This window comes from Embiotoca jacksoni, unplaced genomic scaffold (genome assembly GCF_022577435.1).
Source record: "Embiotoca jacksoni isolate LCO1_2020_lvr unplaced genomic scaffold, fEmbJac1.0.p SCAF_5, whole genome shotgun sequence".
NCBI classification, from domain to species: Eukaryota; Metazoa; Chordata; class Actinopteri; family Embiotocidae; genus Embiotoca; species Embiotoca jacksoni.
Window position 1 is genome coordinate 15,176,306 of NW_027185403.1, and position 25,582 is coordinate 15,201,887.

The 25,582-nt window shown below is 41.4% G+C and overlaps 2 protein-coding genes across 3 annotated transcripts in view; one reads left to right on the forward strand and one right to left on the reverse strand.

Annotated features, from left to right (window-relative positions):
* On the forward strand, window positions 1-24,663 carry afap1l1a (actin filament associated protein 1-like 1a). Of its 2 annotated transcripts, none has more exons than XM_069171380.1 (19): window positions 1-113; window positions 14,550-14,675; window positions 15,011-15,094; window positions 15,198-15,277; window positions 15,691-15,826; window positions 16,026-16,121; window positions 16,233-16,447; window positions 16,538-16,717; window positions 16,861-16,944; window positions 17,559-17,634; window positions 18,056-18,175; window positions 18,256-18,467; window positions 18,860-19,005; window positions 19,132-19,204; window positions 19,737-19,851; window positions 20,971-21,138; window positions 22,139-22,314; window positions 22,406-22,531; window positions 23,265-24,663. In XM_069171380.1, exons 1-19 carry the CDS (start codon window positions 71-73, stop codon window positions 23,289-23,291), a joined length of 2,283 nt encoding a protein of 760 aa, XP_069027481.1. In that variant the 5' UTR covers window positions 1-70; the 3' UTR covers window positions 23,292-24,663. The 2 variants fall into 2 exon arrangements, with proteins under 2 accessions (XP_069027481.1, XP_069027482.1); XM_069171381.1 differs by lacking the exon at window positions 1-113 and adding an exon at window positions 10,688-11,059.
* Window positions 24,656-25,582, reverse strand: part of gabrp (gamma-aminobutyric acid type A receptor subunit pi) — a 5,688-nt gene continuing 4,761 nt past the window's right edge. Inside the window, exon 10 of the mRNA XM_069171382.1 lies at window positions 24,656-25,484. Coding sequence (XP_069027483.1) covers window positions 25,152-25,484 — 333 coding nt within the window. The 3' untranslated portion in view covers window positions 24,656-25,151. The remainder of the gene's footprint in view (window positions 25,485-25,582) is intronic.

Sequence of the window (25,582 nt, forward strand, 5' to 3'; positions counted from 1 at the left end):
GTAGCTGTTCCGCTCCACACGCCTTCAAGCGCTCATTCATGGACCTGCACTGAATTTCAACCCCTCTCACATGAACAGCATCAGCAGCGCAATGGACACACACGGCACCACATGTAAGTACAAGCTACTTTAATACTCCTGAAACACTGCTGCAGAACCGAGTGACTGGTAAGTGAGTGTTTACATCTCTTTGTGATGTTTGTTAGAGTAGATTTAGATGCGCATGTTTGTTTTATGTGTTAATTGATCATTTCTTGTGGCTGTCACAACAGTGGTGGGCCCACCCTCTCCCACTGTGTGTGTTTCCTTCCTCACACACTTCTGGCTGCAGGACGCTCTGTGCTTTACTATGAGATTACTGCTGTATATGAACATGTTCTGATCTATCTTTTTTTTTTTTTTTTTTTTTTATGGAATGTACTATCATTCAGGCCCTTTAACATGTAATTAGACCTCTTGTTACACATCTAATTGTAGTCCACTTTAAAAACATAATTCATGTTTTAGGTCTCCTCACCATCTGCTTGGAGAGCCAGGACACTCACACTCTTCTGATTGTTGTTCTAGAAAGTGAATCTTACTCATCTTGAGTCAAGTGAACTGTCTGGATGTGGAGAGATGAGATCTTCTCAGTTTGGGCGGTCCTGCTAATACTTGTTTGATATTGGACACCACCAGCAGTCAGGTCTTCATACAGATCCTCGGAGACATTACAGCCAAAAGCGCTGTACAGTCGAAATGTAATGTCATTGAAATAACTACAAATGTGTTTTCAAGCCTTGTGTTTTCTCTGGGAGGGGTGCAGTTTCCCCCCTGCACAGAAACATTTTTCCACATTGCAATAACAACAAAAAAAGCAGAACAGCTCTCTGTCAGGGCTTTATCAGAAGCCTAAATCACACAAGGTGTGACTCAATGCAGCATTTCAAATATGAATGTTAAGTTAGTTTGATCTGTTTCTACACTTCAGCTGATATTGCTGCATGCTTTCAGAGCTGTAAAATCTCAAGCGTTTTTCATAGAGTTGTTGCCAGCCGCAAGGCAGGTAAACATGTGATAGTGATTATAATGTCCGACTTAATGGCATTTTTTTTTTTACTCCACTGACTACAGCTGGAAGGAAATGGCACCAACCACACATGGGGTGCTTTATTTCATTTCCAGCACCAAAAACCAGTGTTTTTGCCACATTTATTACCTCTGCCTATCTCCTCAGTTGACCTTTTCCATCCGTCCTCACCTTGTCAGTGTGTCAGGAACGTGTTTGGTGTGTATCCAAAGTATGTTGGGAAGGAAGTCTGTCGGTCTTGTCCAGGATGGGAGAAATCCTCATCTGCCACTTCTATCTGTTTAGACGCACACACACAAATGCACAAGAATGTAGCTTGACTGACTGAGCTTTGTGTTTACCAGAGTAAATATGCTGTGATCCCGGGGATCAACCCATTGTTCAGATGGTCTCCTAAATGGCTGCTACTAATGGACTTTTATTTAAATAACTTTGGAAGTAATGTTTACTTTAAATGTCAGTTAATCTGTATTTTAACGACCTAGTTGGTAACATGTCAGAAAATGAAAACCGATACCTATTACAAGGTGTTACTTCCATTTGCTTATTTTGTTTGAACAATGGTTTGAAGCAAGCTGCGAACATAACAAAGATCATTGACCAAAGGTGTTTATGGATGGGAATACATTCATATTCATTTTGAGTTTTGTTTTCTTTCCAACTGATGAGTTTAAGTCAAAATTCTTCCCCTTTTTGTATCGTTTTGTTGTTCATCCCCCAACTTTTGTCTGGCTCTGTAGCTCTTAAATGCCCCACTGTGCTCACTTGAAACAATTGGCTGCAGTGGCTGGAAACATTAATTGTTAGAGCAGTGAGAGGAAACAAAACAAATTGTTTGATCTAAAACCAAAACAGTCTTTTACATTGGTTTGACCTGCTGTTAATATAGAAATATTCATTTAGCACAGCTTCAGTATTGTTAATTCATTTTCTGTTGATGGACTTAATTAAATATTTGTGTTTTTGCTTATCTCAAAGGTTATTTCATTTCTGTTTTGACCATCACAGGTTGCTCTGTGGGGTTTCGTGAGTTCAAATATCAGGCTTGGCTACTTTGTTAAGAGGCAGGTAGGAGCTTACATGTTGGGAGCCTTTTAATATTCACTCTCTGAGCCAGCTGGAGCATTAGGGTCATGACAGTTTAGTTTCCACAGTCGTGTCAGTGTACACTTTGAAAATCAGAGCATCAGGTGGGTGTGAGAGGGGAGAGGCCGTCCCCACTGAGATGCATTGCAGTGCTGGGATTGTCAGTGATTTAGCCCAGTAGATATATGATGAATAAAGGCTATTGTCCGCAATTTTTGGAGCATGTGGACAAAACTGGTGGACAAAACAAGGACTCAAAAATGATTCATAAATGAAACCTATTCTACTAATGAGATGGTTGGAGAGCGATGTAGATCAACATTCCACTGAGAAATTTCTGAAAGGAGAAGCTGTGTTTTTAGCTCAAATAGAAATGTATTTTTTCATGACACAAAGCTGAGTCTTCACACTTGTTGAGAAACAATAGAGATTTCAATTGGTAGTGTTTGAATTAAAGCGGAACTTCAGTGGGTTTAAGTTTGCAGGGTGAAAGAGCAGAATTGAAATGCTGCCTGCTGTCGTCATGTGGCCCAGTGGTCAGTGACCTCGCTGTCTGTGCACTGATGCCATATTTCTCATTGCATACTCGGTGATCTGCCTTTTCAAGTAGCAAAAGCAACCTTACTCCAATGTTAAATTATCTTTTAAACTACAATAATTTACAACCTGGGTCTTATTGTCAGGTTTATAACTGAAATCTCAACACTGTTTCCAGTTGAACAATCAAACAGGCCAAGGAGCCTTCATGTGTTTCAGTCTATTGGCAACTTTTAGTTCAGTGTGGTCTCTATGTTTCACATCCTGTTGCAAATCATACAAGCATACCCTCTCTCTATGGGGGGCTGTTTTAATGAATCATATGGCTGATAAAGTTCAATGTTTATCTTCTTTTACAGATCTAGTAACGGATTCTCTGACTGTGATCAGGATGTTTTAAAGCTGCCTGTTCCCTGTTGTAAAGCTGTTTCCAGTAGAGATCTGCACTGCATTATTTTTACAATGATGCTACATACTGTTCTGTATATAGAGACAGAATCTCCCTTCAACATAATTTGTATTTATACACTTAAGGTTCAAAAGGTCCCACGTTTTGTTTTCTCTATCAGACCCTATCAAGAGTTTTTGGACATAAAAAAGCTGTGCAGACCCTGTGATGATCAGACAGTATATAATAACACATGCAGTATGATATATATATGTATATGTGAGCCCTGCTTGCATGAGCTGTAAATAATGGATGATTGTAGACCAGCCCTATAAGAAGTGGAATTCCCCTCTTCAACCCTGAGATGAGGAGATCACTATATGATTCATGTGTGTCCAGTGTATCTGCGCGTGGTAATTGTGCACGTGTGGGCGTGCACCATTGCATTTATTTATGGACAATGCTCATTCTCTGCACAGCTGTTTTTGTATAGGGTTTCTATGGAAATATGCTGCTCAATACTGCAGCAGGAGACTATTGAGTTTATATGACACTTACAAATATCATGTTTTCTTCTGCTACTGCTGAGCGTGAAAGGAGACTGTGCCTGAGGTGTGCAAGCACGCAGATACAAGCAATGCTCAAAAGGAAAATTCAAATTTAATGGAGAGAGTTGGCAGAATATGACTTGCCTAACCTGTTATCAGTTAGGGTTTGTATATATTACTTGTCAACAGCCATAATTTAGCATGATTAATGTTAATATACAGTTATAGAAGTTCACCTTTTTTGGCCCTAAGGAAAAAGTAAAGTTGTACAGATGGTACTGAGACCATGGATGCACTCAGCTATTCAAACCGAATTCCTGGAAAATAGCCTTTGGTGTTAAATCTTTTTTTTCCCAAAAAAACACAAGTATCTATATGTGTTACCAAGAAGTTATTTAAAAATTCTGTAGGCTGATGATATAAATGAAAAACAAGCAGATTACATACCTGATACTTGAAAAAGCACAAGATAGGCATGCAATATATCTTTATAACAATTACTGTGCATGAACTAGTTCCATGTTCTGTCTTTTTGATTTAGTTGCTGTGAGTGGAGATTTGATAAAGGCAGTGCATGTAGGGTAATATGCGACAGTTCTTCAGCAAGAAAACTGACACTTATTACTCTAGTTAAGTTTATGGTTTTTAATTTTTGTTGGTAATGCATTGATATGACTCCGGACATTTGTGAAAGATGTTTGATCCAATTCTGGTTTTATGCTTATTTATTGTCTTTGAATTAGGTAACACAATGGACAGACTGTGAAATTCCCTCATTCTTTAAATGACTGTCATGACTCACCATAACAGCCCTCCATACCATCAGAGTTCTGCCTCCAGCTTCAACAGTTGGTAGCAGATGCTGTTGAATGGCTTTTTTGCTCTACATTTTGATGTAACAGAATCGTGACAGAGCACTCATTAGACCCGAGGACTGTTCTGTCACTGATTGGCCCGGAGCGTACATCTATTAAAGCATAATTTGGAAACTGCTGACACAATTCTCTGAGCGTCTTTTGACACAGTCAGCTTGTCTTATTTGCCTTATGTTGTAATGATACTTACAACACTGTGGACTTTCCATCTCTTTTTACTCCTCATTATTTGAGTCTTCTTTACTTTATTGGTCTCAATCTGCTTTATAAATTGACGACATGTTGTGAGTGAAAAATATTGAAATTGCATCAACCTTTAGATCCATATGTTCAACAAAAACACTGGATGAAACTATATTTACAAAAGCCATTTTGTAGTGACTTAATAATGATTGTTTAATATTCATATGTGCAGTGGGGATTAAAAAAAAATGTGTTGTGTTGTGAAGACTCATGATACCTTTGAACACTGTATAATACAACAGTGGTGTTGTTGAGTCCTTGTCAGAGTTTATTTTTTGCAATTTGTTCATTTTTACCGAGGTCCTCACTATAGATTTAAAGCTCTTAGACAATACAAAGACATTCCTCAAGGACTACTTTTACCAAACATGATGTTAGATTCAGACAAAAGGAAAAAAAAGAGACAGAGTGCAACTCAGTTATCTGGTGAAGAACTGAAGACAGCTTTCCTGTCAAAATCCTATTAACATGTAAAATGAAGACAAAGCAGCCTCTTTTATTCCGTTGTGTGAATGTGCGACTGTGTGTGTGTGTGTGTGTGTGTGTGTGTGTGTGTGTGTGTGTGTGTGTGTGTGTGTGTGTGTGTGTGCGCGCGCGCATGTCTGCACTATGTATGTTTCCCTTGTCTGTGCAACTACAGTAAAGCAGTGCTTCCACTTATAAAATGGCATCTTTCTCAGTGTGTGAATACTTTTCTGTGAGGAAGACATTGCACTGTGGTGATCTCATAGGACTCAGGGCAGATATGGGATCTGAATAATACTGACTACACTGTCGGGTCTTTGTCTGGCAGCAGGCTGAGTCAAGCCCTCTGTGCCATCCCAGACCGAATAAATCAGACCAAAAAATGGAAAATGAGAGACAGGCTACGGAGGTTTAGCAGACGGGCATCCCCACATCTTGGTCAGCTCTGTGGCCTTTGATCTCTGACCTTGCACCATTTTGAGAAATACCCAGATGCAACTGTTTACACCTGGTCAGTATTACTACTCCATGATCAGACTACCTCTACCCATCTGTCCTCTTGTTTCTACCTGCTTTTTTTCATATTTGCATTATTAGGAATATCAGCCTATCCCATAATACATTGGGGAAAGACAGGAAATCCCTTGTAAGGTTTGCCTGATTGTCCCACTGTTCATTTGTGTGTTCCATCAGACAATAGATTTGCATCAATAGACAGGAAATAAAAGGTTACAGGAGGCATGGATCTGAAGTCAATATTTTTTTCTGCTATGCCAGACAACACAATGAAAAGAACATTCAGACATGCTAGTTTTTGTGTCAGTGTATCATGCTGTATAAAATTCCCCTTATCGTCTTTTTTGTGCCATGTCAACCTATACATAATGAAATAATGTCACTGGCATACGTCTTTGTTTTTGTTGCCCCTCATCTAGCAAATTTAGCTATTTTTGGGCTGATAACATGAAATCTTATCTCAGGCTTACGCATACTACAACAGTGCTAAAACCATTGAACAAACATGGTGGACGTCAGGCGGGAAAATGAGCAGCAATGCTTTGCTGACCTGACCTGTAATTTAGTTTTTTAGTGCTCTACAAGCCTTGCCTCTGAGATAGCAGCTCTGGTTATCAATACTGCTTCCGAGATTACTCAAACACATTGAAGCCATGCCTAGACCTGTGTGTGTGTACATGCATGCATGTTTGAACATCAAAAGCCCCAGTGCTTCATGGTTTGGCCTTCAAAAGTCAGTTAATGCTTAAGCAGGTGAGCGGGAGTGCACAGGCACTCCCACTCACCTGCTTAAGCACCCATAATTCTCCCACACCATCACCATGGAAATGTCCCTGCCGCCCTCAGAGGCCAAATTACTTTGAGTAGACTTCTCTCTCAGGGACAAGCTCATTAGTGTGGCCTAATTAGAAGGAGCAAGACTGCGTGGTTAAGACAGACATTTGTTAGAAACCTTGACTGCAGGATAAATACACACCCTGTTTAAGTGGCGTAGAATTCAATCTGAGCCTTCTTCTACCTGTACGAGATTTAAACTCAGATGTAAGTCTGGAAAGTAATTGTGCTGTGGAATGCATGCTCCAAATACTTTAAGTTTTTGTTAAATGTAAGATGGTGTTTTGAAGTGATAAATCAGCTTAATTTTTCAGTTTTAAAGTCAGTGTTTTAGTAGCCGGTAAAAGCCGACATCCTGGATACAATAATACCTCACGTTTAAGCAGTTTTGATCTCCAGTGTATTCATTCAATGAAAGGAGTTTGGGATTCTTGCTGTATTTTATGATAACCTGAAGCATCTTCCCAAGTGCAATAAAAACAGTGGGGAGAACATGTTTTTATTTCTCCTCTCCCCTTAATTTATATACCTTTACAGCTCCCCCAAAGCAAATAATCTTTTCCACATGCTCGCCTCACCTGCTGCTCGACTCCAGATTTGTAGTTTGCCTTTGGTATATACAGTATGTCAACCCGCATAATAAATGTACACTTTGAAACCATGAGAAAGGAATTCTGACTCTCAAAGGGCCAACCTGCAGTTGCTAAATATACGTTTATAATAAAGACATATATAGGAGCTCCATTATATTGTCATGTCTGTGAAATACAGCTGTATGAAGCAGACAAGCTCAATTCTATCTGATGTAGGATCTAGACAGTGCGATGAGAATGGGGTCACCAGAGACAGTGCAGTAAAAGTGGGAGTGGGTCAGCTGACAGGAAGTGGAAACAGAAGGCCGGAGGTGATACGTGATGTCATTAGCAGAGGGAGGAAGTCGGTCTCTATAGGGGGGAATAAGGGGCAACCCCCTTCCAGTTGGTCAGCCCATTAACTAATGTAGGACAGGAAAAGCATTTTGTTGGCAGTATTGAGCATAAGATTGAAATCAGTCTCTGAGGGTTTTCAGTAGAGTTAGCTTATCAGATTTAGTAGGACCCTTTGAATATCCACTTTGGTGTTTTTTTTGTTGCTACATTTCTATATATGTGACACAGTATGGCACGTTTGTAGGTACTGGGTTTTTGTCAAGCTTTGGTTTCTATCACATGATGGCCATTTTCCGATGTGCTTCCCCCTTGTCTTGTTTCTCCTGGCATTTTCGTCTAATTTCCTGAACTCCCAAATTAATGAATAAGATCGACTTCAATGACCTCTCTGTGTGTTTGACAAATAGGCAAAGCTCCGGCAATAATAACTAATGAGAAGATGTAGTTAAATATTTGAGAGGGTCCGTGGAAAAAAGCTATAAATGCAACACTTACATACTATCACTTTTTAAGTTTACAGATTCGGCAAATACATTATGAGTATGCATTTGTTGTCATGTTTCTACTGGATGAAGGTCCTACATTTACTCTCCCATTAGCTCCGTTTTCCCGTCCAATTAGCAGCTTTAAGAAACGTGCATTGTGCTGTAAATGGATGTTAAACCAGCTGTGAGTAATGACAACAAGACTGCTAAATGTCTCACCAGACACCAAATTGAAAAACTCTGTAAAAATACTGAGATTTATCTGGAGGTCATAGGTTTGTCCAGCATTGTGTGGACTTGTTTGGCAAGGGCCTGAATGTAACAGATGTTCAGAAGTCCCACACCTTCAGGTTTCAATTGATCTGCATATTTTTTTATCTGTTCCTCCTCCAGAAATCCTCCCACAAATGATGCCAAATAGTAGCAAAAAGACTATTAGGTCATAGTTGTGGTCATCATCCTGATTTGTATCATCTTTCTAACGATATTGTTTACCTCTGGTGGGCTCCGGAGATATCAGTGTGTGAATGCCCAGACATGCTCCTTGCTGGGGAGAGGAGAGGAGAACCGTCACTCTCGGGAAATGCCTGGAATCTGAGAAGTCGAGTGGGAGGGGATTTCATCATGATGGGGCACATGCTGGTGAGAGAAGACGTTGTTGGCACAGCTCATAATGCAATTAAAATCCTCAAAGCCATCTGGTTTACCTCACCTTTGTTAGAATGGAAGCTACACACATATATTTGTGCAAAGAAGTGTGAAATATCCTGTGGTTTTTGAACACAAATAGAGATATCTATTTCCTCATCCGTGTCTCTTAAAGTTATGATTCAGCTATTTTCTTTAAACATGCATGTCCCAGCTTGGATGACCAGGTTGGATGATGGTATTTAGATAACCCTCACATGGTATGAAGATAACACTGTAACGTGCGGTCTCCTTTTCTCTGACTCATGAGATAAGATTTACCTTTTTCACAAAAGAAATGTGCTTTTCTGTACCGTTCAAAAGTGACTGGCTCATATTTTTCAACTGACTAAGACAGACTCCCACACTATGTTCCTGGACACCTCAATGTTTTCGACCTGCAGCGTTCTTTCATGTCGGATCAGGTTGTATATCCAACATGTCCAAAGACAATAAGGAAGGGGAGACTTCCAAGAAAAATCCAGCAGTTTTCATTAGATACTGATCTCTTGTGGAGTCACAGATGTCCGAGTCCTTTGAGGTTCTCACAGCAGCTTTGTCTCGCTGGACTTACCGTTTTATGGTTCTACCTTTGGTTTGTGTTGTGGACTTAATATGATTTTGTTTTATCAATTACCTGAACATTTCTGTCCTGAATGTTTTAGATTTCCAAGAGCACCTCAGATCTGTTGCACCCAGTTGTAATGTGAGGCAAAGTGATGCCAATTTTACAGTTTAGTGTGCTTTCTCGTCCCTCCTCTGGCCTCCACGGCCCTGTATGGGGTCACAGCTTCACTGGGGAGGTTAGAGTTCACATTTAGTCACAGTGAGGAGTAGTTTGTCAGGACATAAGCAAGCCGAGTTGGATGTATCTGAGACCATTTTTGAAAAGTTGGGAAGCACTATATACAGTATGTGCCTCAGGGAAGGTCTGGCCTTTCTATCATTATATTTTAATTGGAGTTCCTGTCTGCAAGGCCATTAACTTTTAATTTTTCTTCACTTCTTTTATGAGGCAATAATTTTAGTTTTACACCATAAACAGCTACTATTTCATTGGCTTGTGAAAGAAAAAATACCCAAACATTTTGATGTTTTCCTTCTTTGGTTTTTGTATGGGTTAAAGCTATGACATGACTTGTTAATTAGTTAACAGACGTGCTGCTGGCTGGTGGATCTTAATATTATTGGACCGAGTCAGGCTACAGGTTTCCATCTGCTTCCAGTCTTTGTGCTAAGCTAATCTAGCCATGTTCATACTTACAGCACAGATATGACAGTGGTATTAATCTTCTTTTAACTCTTAGCAAGAAAGTCAACAGGCATCCTCTAAAGTGTATTTAATAGGTTAGATCAAAACAATCTCATTAGGTGTCATACCAAGATTCAAAACAACATGGGATCTCATATCTTGCCCACTCAGTATAACTCTGATCTTGCAACATCACAGTGATTGTTATGAATTCTTGAGCACCAGGCCGCTGATAGTAAAAGCCTACAGTGTGTCATGTCTGTGTTTCTGCATTGTCTTGGTTGTGTAGTGTGTGCATGAGTGTTGTTTGTGTAGCGTTAGTGCCAGCGTGATTGAAGACAGCGTGTTGCATCGTGTCGGGGCACATGAGTCTGCCTCAGGGCAACAAGTCATCCACGTATAACTCTGAAAGGTCTCAACTTGCCCGTACCTCCAATCCACAGCAATTGCTAAATGTATATATTTTACTTTATGTTTTCAAATAAATGTTCCTAAATAGACATTTCCACCTGCAGCAGCAGCTTCACTGGGGACTTTTTACTGTTATCTTTGTAGGTAAGTAATAGTCGTGAAGATGCTCTAGTGTAAAGTAGTAATACAATTCAGTATACTGTGGCTGGTATGTCTGTGAGTTCATTGTCATCTTCTACATGGCAGACACTGGTGTACAGCTAGTTAAATGTTAATAATGTTAACTGGGGGAAAGAATGTGAAAGAAGAAAGAATGTGCAGTCGACCTGTGTGTGTTTACACAGCAAGCCTTTCCCAGGTGCTATATGATCCCAAGGATTACAGCGAAGGGGAATCCAACACACACACACACAAACTCACACAAACTCACACACATGGAGCACCACCATCTCCCTGTACTCTACCCCCCAAAAAGGAAAGAGAGGAGGGGAGACAGAGTGGGAGAGGAAGGTGGAGGGAGATAACGGATCGGATGGAGGAAGGGAGAGGTAAAGGGAGTGTGAATTCAACAGAGTACAGCTCACCTTCACCACAAAGAGTTCAGAGGACGGAGCACACAGGGAGGTTTTGACTCTGGACTACCTCCTACAGTATCTCTTTTCTGTATGAATGAACCAGTTTGTTTCCTCTTTAACCTTGGAGAATGGTGGGGCTCTCATCCACTGATGTTGAGGGTAAGTGCTGAAACAACCTCTTTATAGTGTAGTCTGTAGATAGAGGAAAGTAGAGACATAACAAACTGTGGAAAGGTACTGATGGCATCTTGCCTTCAGTCACAGCACAGCAGAAATCAGGTGATGTTTACTTCATGCTTTAAGCATTGTGCGAGCTCGCTGAATTAACAAGAATGACATTGTATACTGAGTTGTTGAGAAAACAACTGTTTGCCACCCAGAAACAATAGAGAAACATAGTCATTTTTTAAGCCAATAAGGACTCTTTGTTGGTTGCACATTCTTGTTGGATTAGCTGGAATGTCTGTCTGCAATAATGTTGTGAAACAGAGCTGCTCCCAAATGACTAAATTTTGTCACTTTTGACATACCTTGAAGTCATTATGATAATTTACAAGGATAAACAGACAAAATTCAAATACTGTTGGAGAAACAGTGTGTGTGTGTGTGTGTGCGTGCGTGCGTGCTTGTTGCATGGCGAGAAAAGTAAACTTGGCATAAAGGAACACTTTAGTGTGACGAGGGAGTAGCAAAGAACAACATGCATCCAATTGAGGTTCCATTATTCTTCAGATCAGAGTTTGTTGGACATGTTAGCACAGGTGCTCAACTCGCTGACATTATTCACCCCTCCTGCCCACCCAACCCCTCCTTTCTCTGTCCCTTACAGTCTGAAAATGTAAGCTGCTTTTTAAAGGCCTGAGACTGCAGTCTTAAACAAACTGCTTCACAATTGTGTACACATTCACACGCAAATGCACTATGCAGAGTCTTGCACTTCTAACAAGGTGAGCAATGTGTCTGGTGTTTGACAACAATTGTCAGGCAAGTGTGAGATGGTTAATGTTTGAGTGTGTCCAACGCTTTGAATGGCTTTACACATTCCTGCACCATCTTTACTGGTGTCTAAAAATGTTATTTTCTGGGTGTTTTTTTATCCTAAGACTTAAAAAGCTTATGGTGTTTTGTCCTTCTTGTATCTGCTAATATTTAAATTTCACTTGAATCAAACTATATTGAACCTGTTTTTACTGAATGCAGCATTACTGTGGAAGCTTACCATCAGGTGCTGAACTCAAAAACTAGTTTATCTGACTTCAGAGGACATCAAAGGTACAAACGCAGGTGCAACATGGATTTAAAGGATCATGTGCTGTTTTAGATTGGCGAGAACCCTTACGAGTGGTGTGGTGTTGATCATGAAGGCTTTAGGGTGGTCTTATGCACTTACGAAATGATTCTTTTTCGCTTGTTTTGGCACAAGCGGAGCAGCACTGTAATCGTCAAATTGGATGATCAGCTTTTGAAAGCACTCGTCCAAATGAAACAGTGAAATAGTTTTTATGAGTGAGCTCAGGCCAGCTCCTCAAAAGCCCTGCCTTGAATTTCTGTGTTATATCTGATTTAGTGCTGACTGGTGTGAATTTCAACTTCTCTCTGCTGTGAGTGAGTCATGCTGTGGACAAGGTTTTGTCTTACGCTCGGTTAGGGGAAGCCCAGTGGTACGCTAGAGCCAGAATCTAAACAGCTGGAGCCTCTGGCAGAGAGACAACATCCACCCGGCCAAAGACATCCCACTATCATGAGTTTCCCCTCTACTTCCATGAAATCCACTTCCTTATTTCCCCGGGGTGAATCAAATCTTAATGAGGTGACATTCCAGGTCCCTGAATGAATTATTTCCTCATGCCCACTTCTCAGAGAATTACAATGGAAGGAAACCACACTAGGAAAGAAGTGGTAAAACAGACACATACATACTGTAACTCTTCTCCTGGCTGTAGCCTTGGCAGGGCATTGTTAAGCCCATAGGAAGACCCACCTCAGGAAAGTATGTCCGTCTTAAAGGAGTGGGAGCAGTCAGAGATGTAGAACATACATCACTGACAAAAAATGGATACATCTTCCAACTTATCTGGACTTTCTACTTGTCAGTGGTGATTACATACAAGATCGCAAGATCGCTGTGTGAGAGTAATACATCCAACATGATGCCTGAACTCATTATTTTAAACCTGCATCTACACACACACACACACACACACACACACACACACACACACACACACACACACACACACACACACACACACACACACACACACACACACACACACACACACACACACACACAGTGTTGACATGAGTGCCTTTTCTGGTGAGCAGATTTCACCGTTGACAACCCTCACTAAATACACAACATATAAACCTGCCTGTGTGTTTTAGGGTTTTTGTTGCATGTGTGTATGTCTCTGTGTGTGTGTGTGTGTGTGTGTGTGTGTGTGTGTTAGTGCAACAGGTCTTGTTGCCATATGACCGCCCACTGAACAAAGACTTTTTCTGGCTCAGCGGCTGTCCCGTGGCTGACCCTTGCAAGATGCACGGCTCAGTAGGTCTAAGGCGACTGGACTGTGAAAATGGGGAAAGAGGAGGATGTGGGGGGATATGGGGGGATGGAGGGGTTGGGGGAGGCAGACCAGAAAGAGATGGAGCGAGTAGGAAGTGGGAGAGAGGCGGGCGAGTGTGCCAGCAGTGACTCAACCAGTTGTCAGGTTTCGCTGAGGATTGTAGGAGTAAAGGGGTAGAAAGATGTGCATTAGGAGGCAGTGATAAGAGGAAACGTGATTGCAGAAGATGTGGTCGACATCATCGAGAAGGGCTGCTTGGTGGCACTTAAAGATTAAAAAAAGGAGGAAACAAAATACATACATCAGCAGCAGGTTGCAAACCCTTTCTCAGGGCGTCCAGCAGCTGTGGGAGTGAGGCGGTTTATTTACGTTTGGTTCTCATAGCACAGAGCGGACCGGTTCCACCTCTCAGATCAACATATGATGTGAATCATACCTGGAGAGCCTGTCTGATCCAGCTTGTGTTTTTGTGACTTAAATCGTCCCAACTGTTAGATAAAGATCAGTTCCCTGTAAACGATTCTGGCTCAATCCGAGCTCTCTAAAGTGAGAGCTCTTGTTGCCTCATACCATTAGCTGTTCCTTTAAGAGCGCTGCAGGGCAGAATCTCATATTCCTGCCAACATCTTTACAGTATTTTCAACACAATTAATTTGACAGCTAATTGGAATTAGTGTTTGTGCCCATCTGTCTGAGCCAACAGTATTTTTGAACTGTTTTTGTTCCCTTTATTCAGGAAGTAAGTGTTATTATTTTTGGTAGCTTCAGATCCTCTTACTTTCTGGGTTAATGAGCAATTTGCTTTCACATGTTTCCTGCAATTGAAGCGTCTTGTCATTGTTTAGTCTGGTTACACTGAGGTGAAGAGGAGGGAGACTCTGTGATGGGGTGGCAGATGGATTTTGACAAACTGTGAAGCAAAGTGACAGAAAATGAAAGAAGGACACAGGGAAAGAAAAGCAGAAATAGACCTCCTGGTCATCCACCCAGGGTTTGTTTAGACGTGTCAGTCTGACCTTTGCCCTCTCTGCTTATACACTGGACCCGTGGCCTCCATGACCTTTCGCCTCCCCCCTGTGCAGCCATGGAGGTGCTGGTGAGTGAGCTAGGCGCGCTGCTGAAGATGCTGGACCAAGAGAACCTCAGCTCCTCCACCCAGGAGAAGAAGACATCCGTGTGGAACCTCCTTCAGCAGATACAGCCATCAGGTCAGAGAGAGGAAAAAGACAGACAAACTGACTCAGTAAAACTGCAGAAAGTATTATCACTAGAAATTGCTTTTATACATGATTTGTGTGTAATGTTAAACTCAAAAAACATTTACACCCTAAAAACAGGCAGAATGCACATAATTTTGTTGTATTTTGTAAAACAGTTAGAAGTTAAAAAGTGCATAGATGTTGATTTATGTTTTTTTTTAAATAATAACAGCATGCATAACACCTGGTTTTATCTGAATGATCATAATCTATTCATCAATTTTTATGTGAGGCTTTGGAAGTGCTACAATACATGTCTGTGTTTTCCTCTTCCTCTCCTCCAGTGTCAGGACAAGACTACATCTACATGAACTCATCCGTGTACAGAAATGGCACGAGCTTTGTCGAGTCTCTCTTTGAGACATTTGGTGCGTTTGAATTCAGATGGTGATGTAAAATGTGCACATAAGATGCAAATATGCTCCCAATGTGTGCTAACTGTGAGTTAGAATGTGTTTCTGTCTTTTACAGACTGCGAGCTGGGAGACCTAAAGGATGTTACAGATGATCTGAAAGAAGATAAGAAAACACAGGCTGACACTTTAAAACAGGCAAGTGGAGAATACAGTAAAATCCTTACGGATCCCTTTTTCATAAGAATCAGTTACATATGAAACAATGGCTTTAAATCCTGTAGGTGAAATGACACGGTGTGTGTGGGTTGTATGTTGATGCATGTACCTGTTCAACTTTATAAAAGACACCGGTTTGTCATGACTCGTGGAGAAAAGGTGATGAAAAGCTGAGAGATTGTGTTCCATGTTGTGGGGTTTTCCCATCCTCACATGCTCATCACTCTGCAAGCTGTTGAAAGGATGAAAGGTTTAGGGATCCACCCACAGCCCACGTGTGTAATTCATGGAAATCATTTTGATGTTTATTCTCTTTGATTATGTAGTTCTTTGACTTTGGTTATAGTATAAATCTGAGACTTATGTTTGTGTTTACGTGTCTCCCTGAGCAGAGCTGTGCAGATTCATCAGCCCCACACTCAGCTGACTCTCCTCCGCCTCTGCCCACAACGCTTCCTCCTGAGGAGTACTACGAGGAAGCAGCGCCCCTCAGTCCTGGCAAGATGCCCGAGTACATAATCACACGAGGTCAGTTTGCTCCCACCTCAGCTGAACTCACTGACCTTCCTGTCAATTCTGCAAAAACTACTCATTACTCAGGACTTAAATTATATATAAACATAATCATATAGCACTTTGTTTGAAACATAATTACAAAGTACAAGTTACATTAAAGTGCTTGATGGAACATGAGGCAAAATTATGATATTTTTTCTTCCATTTCCAGTCAGGCCCAGCCCTCCCAACTCTATTGAAGATGGGTATGAAGATGCTGAAAATCACTACCCGACTACCTGCATAAACTCGCACCGCAAGAACTCCTGTGAGCTCAGAACACCCATACCCACAAATTTTCCAGAGATACAAGATAAACACTGCCTTGTTATTACAAAAGGTAAACCATACCTTATTTCCTCTGTTGTTGCTCCCTCAGACAATGATTCTGATGCTCTGAGCAGTTCGTATGAGTCCTACGAAGAGGATGAAGAAGAGAGGAGCCCCGGCGTCCGACTCACTCACCAGTGGCCCTCGGATGAGAGCTCCATGCCTCCTGCCAGAGACTGTCGCATTTGTGCCTTCCTGCTGCGAAAAAAACGCTTTGGACAGTGGGCCAAACAGCTCACTGTCATACGTGAGAACAGACTACAGGTAAGAAGTATGACATTCACATAATCATTATATGATGCTCTGAATGTCTTTGTTTCTCTTCTTCACCCCTATGTTTCCTTGTTTCTGCAGTGCTATAAGAGTTCCAAGGACACATGCCCCTACGTGGACCTACTACTGCCCCAATGCACTGTAGTCTACATACCCAAAGACAGCAAGAGAAAGCACCATGAGCTTCGCTTCACGTTACCAAATGGAGACGCACTGGTGCTGGCCGTACAGAGCAAGGAGCAGGCTCACAGATGGCTTACGGTAAATTTAACATGCTACAGTGTGTGCATTTTCTTCAGGAGTACAAACTGGTGAGACAGCCATTGATCCTCACTAGAAGTGGGATTGTCTGTGGGACAATTTACAGTACAGTCCAGAGTGACGGGTGTAAAATGTCCCCGCAGGTTGTTCGAGAGGTGAGCGGTCAGAGCGCAGGACCCGAAGAATCTGCATCTCCCGTCATACAAAGAAAAAATGAACTTGACAAGGTAAGGATGTTTATGTCAACACATTCTTGTCATTTTTATTCCCCAAGTCATAATTTATCTCTCCAGCTGAGGTGAGGAAAAGTTGGCAGTAAGCAGCAGTTGTGCTGTCACCATCAATTTCCCGAAGCAATTGTGTGGCTCAAACGCAGTGCACTGAAATACCTGTATTTGGCCTGCAGAACAAAGAAGAGTTATTTAGAGTAATTAGGTGTTAAGACTACAATGACAGGGATTGTGGTGAGTCAGTGTTGGAACCAACACATCCTCTTTTAAAGCTTACTAATCTGTCAGAGCATAAACTGCAAAACCCTGACACATAAAGCACACACTGAAGAGAGTTGGAAGGAGAAGAAAGCAGAGGATATTGTTCTGCAGGTTTGTTTGTCTCATTATGTCATGCATTCATTGTTATTAAGCAGCATGTGGGAGAATGACAAAATCCAGACATAGATACATATGAGAAGAATTGTCTTAAGTATAGTTATTAAGCTTTTTATCAGTCAATGACAAGTGGAGACAGGCTTGGCTCCAGTTTGAACTCCGCAGACAAAGAGGGCCAGTGTTGGGCTCAGCTGTTGAAAGTCTAAACCTGTGTTTGCTTGCTTCTTCCGCAGAGGTTGTCTGCAGAGAGGAACACATCTGATTCAGACAGTGTGGGTGTGTCCGCTGGAGAGAATTGCAGAGAGAACGGTGAGACAGACACGGCCGTAAAAACATTATAGCAGCTGTTTTATGAAGGAATATTAACTGAAGTTCCTCCTTTTTAGTTTTGCTTTTAACTGCATCTTTTTTACAGTCTGCATCAATGGATGCAAAGTTGTCATTTGTCTGACACTTCCCATACTTTCATGTGCATGTGGAATGCAGGGTAGAGATGGGAAAGATTCCAATGTTTGTATCATATGCGTGATAAAAAAAAAAAAGAAGTTATGGATAAAAGCTCTGGAAAACGAGTTTTTACTGCAGAATCGTTTTAGGTTTAACCAGCCCTTTGTGTAATGCAATTTACTGTATCACATTTATTTCTTGTCTTAGGTGAATTGCAGTTCTCACATGAAAAAAAATTATTTGGACTAAAGGCACCTGATTGATCCTTGAAATGTTGATGTAGGTAAGGTGAAACGAGGCGCTTTCGCTGCAGGACGTAAGATCACACGCATCATCAGCTTCTCCAAGAAGAAGCCCCCTCGGCCCGGTGATCCCCGGACAACCTACAGCGACCCCCGACAAGGTCAGAGCCTGCTTCATTGTCACTTTTCATCTGTCCCAAGTCTGCATACACATAATTTTCTCCTCTTCCTCACAATGCAGGCTACCTGTCAGTGCTGATGAACCAGGTGTGGCGGGAACAGTGGTGTTGTATGTGCAGAGGCTCCCTGCACTTCTACCAAGACAAAGGAGACCCTCGCACCTCCCTGCCTTCCCTTCCTCTCCACGGCTGTGAGGTGAATCCAGGGCTCGGACCCATACACCCCTTTGCCTTCCGCATCCTGCGGAACAGCACAGAGGTGGCAGCTCTGGAGGTAAGACACTGTTCATGTGCTTAATTTAAAGCTGCACTAAGAGTTGAATGTTTTCATATGATCAGAGGGGTCAACACGTATGTGTCATATCCAAAAAACTTTCATAACGACAAACGTACAGATCACCTGAGTATGGAATTCCCATTGGCTCTATGGGGATTTTCGACTAATGTTTTGATTCAGTCTGTCAGGAGACCAAAAAACTAAAAGAAGAGTAAAAATTGGACTTACAGTATGTGCTGACAATATGTCCAGTTTGTGTTAAAGCTCGCCCCACCGCCCCCAAAAGGAAAAAGAAGCAATCAACTAACAATACTTTCATTTTCAGATTTTTCAGATTTTAAAAAATGACATTTCAAAGCTGCTTCATTCTGTCTCTTTTTGTTTGTCAGGCGAGCAGCTCCGAGGAGCTCGGACGGTGGCTTGGTGTCCTCTTGGCAGAAACGGGCTCGGCGACAGACCCAGAGTCGCTGCATTACGACTATGTTGATGTGGAAACTATTGCTAACATTCGTGACGCTGCGCGACATTCCTTCCTGTGAGTGAGACAGCGATATGGGGGAGTTGGGGGTTTAGTTGGACAAAGTCAAGGGAAGGCCACCGACCAGAGCGGAGATGTTTTGACCTCACGCAGACTTAATTCCTCCTCTCTCTCTGATCCTAGGTGGGCCACTTCCTCCAGCAGCACCTCCACAGATTCCAGGACATATGATGAGGTCCCTAGTGAGGACATGCAGGTGGGATACACATGCTCAGATACACACATGCATGTTCCAAGTTCAGCTAAACCTTATGTGTGACTCCTGACTTTGATGTTGCCAGATTAGAAGTTGTGTGTCTGTGTGTGAGTGTGTGCAGCTGTTAAGGACTTTCTCTGTCTGAATGTGACACCCCATATCAGAAACCCGAATAAACAGACAGTGCTTTGTTACACGGCTATCAATGACGACTTTTTGTAGGCCAGGAAAGTGCAGAGTGTAAGCACGGGAGAAGAAGAGAAGTATAAAAGAAGGAAAAAACGAGGAAGGCAAGAGGTCATACAGCTTTACAGCCTTTAAACCCTTTTCTTAACCCCACTGACATGCAATTAAACACACGACCCACCTCTCACCACCTCCAGCCTGAAACATACACACCTCAGCCGCCTCAAATCAATAAATCTGAAGAGTGCCTAGCCTGATATACAAATTATGCCTTTCTTGTTTTTCCTCTGCCCTCATCTTCTCACATCTGTCATCCCCCCTACCACCCACCCTCTACTCCACCCAGTCAGGGGAGAACCACAGGCAGCAGTCTGGGAATCAAGGGAAGCGACGCTCAAGTTTCTCAAGCAGCGACTCCGACAGGACCAAGCCATTAGTCTGCCTCAAGCAGGCAGATTCAAGTAAGTGTGTTTAGCTGGTTTTCCAAAGTAAAACACGTCCCCATGAACTACACTGACAGATTAATTGAAACCTTTTATACAGTGGAAACTCACTTTGTGGGATAGATTTTGAGGTTTGTTTGTTTTTTTGTTTTTTTAGGGCTCTTTTATAGGAATTAATGCATGGTCAGTTGTGTCTGTATTTGCATATAAGAAAGTGTCATCGACTGAGTGTATTAATATAGTCTTAATTTAAGAGAGGACCTCAAATTGATCCATATGGAAGTTTATATTGCAACCTGTTTTTTCAGCTTTATATCCCTGGTTTCGATCTGTGTAATTCCAGAGACCATAACAAGAATAGAATATAAAAAAAACAGCCTGCTGGGAAGGGAAAGAAGTAATAATACAGATGGCTCCTTCATGTAGATGTGTTTCACACAGGAGTGATACATTCCAATGCTCTGGTGTTGTTATAACTTACACTCGTCATACACTCCTTTTACTTGTGGACCAGCTCACTGACAGTCATAAAATTTGAGCTTTCATCTGGCTCAATATTTCTTCCATTCCTCTTTTCTCTTCATCATCTTCTCACTTACCATCTATAATCTCATCCCTCTTCTCTTACCTCCCATTTGCGCTGACGTGTCATTCGGTCTCTCTTTCACAAGTAGACGAGATGACTGTCCTGGGTTTAGGAAAGCGATATCAGTGTGTTTGTCTCGTACAGTGCTCTTCCTGACGCCGTTTTCTCACTGTGGCCTTCACTGTCATGTTCTGACACATCAAAGAGTCGGCGATCTGCAGGGCTGAGAGCTTCAGGATGTAACCTGAGATTTATTGGACATTCACGTTAGATCCGCTGTCTCACCTCCTGACCTCTAACTCTGCAGCACCGTGTGTGTTTAGCTTTTATTCCTGCATTATATTAGTGTTCTTCACCCAAATTATTTGTTTTAATCCTAAACATAAAGTCAAATTACTGTGCTACACTTTCATGTGACCTGTAGAGGTGACATCATGTGTCTCACCTGGAGAGCACAGCATTAAAAAGGACAGACAGACAGATCACTGAGAGGGTTTGTCTTCTTCCCATAACCCTTGCACGTCTGACTTTTGACCTCTGGTCCCACCCAGATGCCAACCAGTATGGAAGGTATGGGAAAATGCGAGCAGAGGAGGATGCCAAGCGTTACCTCGGAGAAAAGGAGGAGCTGGAGAGAGAGAGGGACGGGATACGAAATGCACTTGTGACCCTCCGACAGGAAAAGAGAGAGCTGAAGGAAGAGCTGAAGACGGCCTCTGGTGAGAAGATACAAAAGATAACAGAGTGCAGATGGTACACAAATCGACTCCACTACATAAAAATTAAAAAAAATAACGAGTTACTCTTGTCTCAAAATCAACAACACAACTATAGCATGCATCTATGTCCCCTCCTGCTGATAATCTTAAGAATGAAGAGACAAATAGTTCCACAGAGTTTTGTAAAGGAGAACAAAAGAAGGTATTAGTTAATTTATAAAATCATTTCTTGGCAGCTGGATAGTTCAATATTTGTTTGCAAAGATGACTCATATCTAGTGTACATACTGTATCCCTGCTCTTTATCTGACCCTGCAGTCTGACCTCCATGATTGGAGGGCCATGAGAAACTACAACTCCCCTGTCGGGATAAATACAACTTTTCATTGGTATTATTATTAAAACTAACAACATGTTTATGAAAATGTTTTCTATGTCTAATGAACTAATTTCCTCTAGTTCCACTTAGTATTTAGCCAGCAGTCGAGTAGCATTCATTTAGAATTGAAGCAGTAGTATCCCTGTCTCTACACATAGTCCATTTCAGATTAAAATCCATACTAAAAATGTAATTTTTAATGCAATTAAAATGGTATTAACCTTGAGGTAATATCATTTAATTAAACGGTATTAACCTAAAGGTAGCATTTAAATCCTTTCGTTTACTTTGCATAGTTGTATCTTTAATCAGGTTTTATATTTTATAAAGTTTAGCTCTGTAATAATTGTAAAGAGTTGGTCGGAAAAAAAAACATCACTAGGTGCCAAATAGATGCAATGCTGTAAAAACAGAATTTACTTCTGAAATATTCATTATTTAAAGTGATATCCCATAATTCTACCAAGAATAAGCCTAACATGTGAGTAAGTGTACTTTATTCTGAAAGCCATCCTGAATTTGGAGGCTAACAACATCTAAAGGACGACATAAAGGTACAAATGTGTGTTTGTAATCATGCATCTTATTGTGTTTATGCGTCATTGTGTTTCTGTGGAGCAGACAAGAGGAAGCCCTTCCTGAATAAGCGTGTGGCCCAGCTGGAGGAAGCCTGTTGGGCTAAAGAGGCAGAGAGGGTGGACCTGGAACTGCGAATGACTCGGGTCAAAGAAAACCTCAAGAAGAGTCTGGCAGGTGGAGCGCTGGGCGCACCAGTGGAGGCTAAACCACCTGCTAAGGTATATTTGTAGCTTGATGTGGAAAGACGGGTATCTTTTTGCACACACCCATTTTTTATTTCCGTCTTTATTAAAAAATATTTTTGTGTAGGCATCCAGCAAAAAGATCCAGAATATCTACAGTGAGTCTTTACCTGTAAACTGCGCCTCAGAGATGCGTCGTAGACCTCCATCTGTTTATGCGTCCTCTGCTGGGACTGTCATGCAGAAAGCAAAGGTAACGCTGATCAAATTTATCCCCTGAACACTTCCTCTGCCTGTCACTGTGGACAGATTTTCCTGTCGGTCTCCACTCACATTGAGTAACAGCAGCATGTGCCAGCATCTAATGGGGTGTCACAGTTCAAACATAAACAGAAAGTCTTTGTATGATGGTGCAGTCATTTTGGACAATTGCAGCAAATGAAAAGCCTAATACATAGACTGGTATTTCTTCACAAAGACTGTACTGCATTTGTATGCACTGTCACCCAGATGTTGATGTACTGCGATGTACAGATTGAAAGAAACCAGTATGGAGAAGGTAGTAGCTTTGGCAGCACGGTGGTGCAGTGGTTAGCACTGTCGCCTCACAGCAAGAGGGCTCTGGGTTTGAACTTAGAACTTAAGCACTTAGGCATAGATGTAATAGATGATGTGTGGATGGAGATAGCAGCATTGTGTTTTGGATTTTGAGAACAAATGAACACGCATGGAACAATTCTGCAAATGGCTGAGATGGAAAGCAATGAGAACATTTCTTGACATGGTTCATATTTTAAGTATTGACTAACGTGATGATTAAGATAATTATGTTTCAATGATATTGCCTAGCACTACTATCCGTGCAAACATCTATAGGCAGGGATGTTTATGTTTTTTATTCTATGTATGTACATTTCTGAACAATTACTTGAAATTCATTTTTCACATTGTCACTGAAACGCCTGCCTGACTGTCTGTTTCTACAGGAATGGGAGTCAAAGAAAGGAACCTAAGAGGAGTTTCATGGTAAGAACGGGAGATATAAGGATGTGACTTTTTTGACCTTCACTCTCACTAATGATAGTCTGCCATCAACATCCCAAACACTACACTTGTTTCATTTTAGACTAAGAGGAAATAGTACATAAACTGTAATGAAATAAATCAGCCACTAGATGGAGGTACAACTCACTGAATATTTACTCTCGGACCACTTGGATTACAAGGACTGTTCACTCTGTATTCAACTTTTTCACTGTAAATTGAGTGACACAGTCTGAAATATGGAAGCAAGAAAGTAAAGTTTATGAAAGAAAGACAAGAAGAGTGTTTTGAAAGCACAGCGAGTGCATAAAAAGGAGTGTTAAAAAAGCACACATTGTGTTGGCACCACTGTTAGTGTGATGTGGGAAAAGACAACCTAAGTAATGTGATGTGTTTAAATAATAGAGAATGAAACGCGATGTAAGCCACAAAGTGCCTTTTTTATGACTTTTTTTTTCTGCTTGTACATAGTGAGCCAAGACTACTGTTTTGTATGTTTTTTTTTATACTTTTATACTGTGCAACGTTTCATTTCTCATCATCTTCATAAGACATAAAAGACTGCAGAAGTTTTAGGCACTTAAATAGTTTTCCAGATAAATACTTTTTATCTATCCGTCAACTTCATGCAAAGTGCACACAAACAGAAAGAAAACTAGATTTTTACTTATCAGGCAGGTTGTCAGTTCCTCTGTGGATTTCAGCTGTCTCAGTCACTTCTGCATCTCCATGTAGACGGACTCCGTGTTAATGAGATCATACCATCTGTTGCTGCACTCCCTCTTCTTCCTGCTGCTGGTTTTTAATGACTGTGGCTGTGTTTGGGACCAATCAGATGCTGCCTGATGGCATTGCGTGATGGATAAAAAGTATTTCAAGTGCCTAAAACTTTTGCGTATGACTCTACCTGATGTATTCAGCTGTGTGCCATGGAGCGTTCTGTGTTTTATTTTATGACTGCACTTATTAGATTAGGTTGAAACTATTTTACTAAGTGATTCAACCTGCCGAATTATTTGGTCAGAACAAAAGCCTGTGTCAACTTGACCTCTTTGGCATACAGTCAAATAGAGTTGGAAACTCATGTTATAGATAAATGAGTTAATAACAAAGTGGTGCTATTAAGTGATACAAGTCAATCTTTTCCCAGTGAGGAAGTATGTTATTTTAACTCCTTCTCTTCTGAACCTGTGGTCGACTTTTGCACTTTACTGTCTTCTTACCTAGATAAGGAAATAATAAATTGTGTGTCTTATTTTCCAAGGAAACAATCTATAATCATTTGCTATACACACACACTGAATTTCCTCCCATTAAAATGCACAAACGCCAGTCACTGATGTATTCTTTTAATTTCACAATGATATGCTGTGAAGTACATCTCATACAAACGATGCATTAGAGCCAAAGAGAAGGAAAAAAAAACATTTAAATCAGTCATTTCATGAAGGCAATTTAATGCTGCACCGTATAGTGTGGTGCAGTTCAGGCAGCCTGTTGTTTATAGCAAATTATCTCATCCTCATTTGATGTATGGGTTTGTCAATAGATAACAGCTACTTTGTATCACCACGCTTGCATGCTAATATAATGGAGCCATCCATACATACATGACCAATAGTATATTTCAATGCACAGCGTATTACAAAGAAGAATTTCCAGTTTGCAGTCCCAACCAACTGATTTTCAGCAATATGTAGCCCTAAAAAGGTTTTGTAGGTGTGGTACAAAACGGCTGCATCACAAGAGTTCGGATCCCGGGTGTGGTGACGGTTATAGAGCAGCTTCAGGATGGAGAAATGAACTATTCAGCAGCTTGGCGGCAGCCCTCAGAAAAAGAGATAGTAAAGCCAGTATAGGATATTGACAAACAGGAACGCCGTGGGGAAAACAGTGCGGGCATGGCGATCAATATTGTGGGGATTTTCCACATTGAAGACGGCTGCCACCCTTCGTGATGCATTCTTCACAGATGACAAACCACAGCCCTGATTTGGCAGCTTCTCCTTTGATCCAGCATGGTTCTTCGTGTCCCTGTTCACTGCCTGCTCCGTGGGCTCCTCTGCAGTGGAGCCGATCTCCACGGACTGGTTTGGTTGGCTGGAGCGGACAACGGGGATTGAGCCGTTTCCATTAGACTCACTGCACTCCCTCAGAAGTTCCTGATGGATAGATAAACAGATGTGTTGATGCTTGAAATGTTTTCATGAACACGGAAATGTGCCTTCTTCATCTCGTTTAAATGTAAGCATGCTGCTCA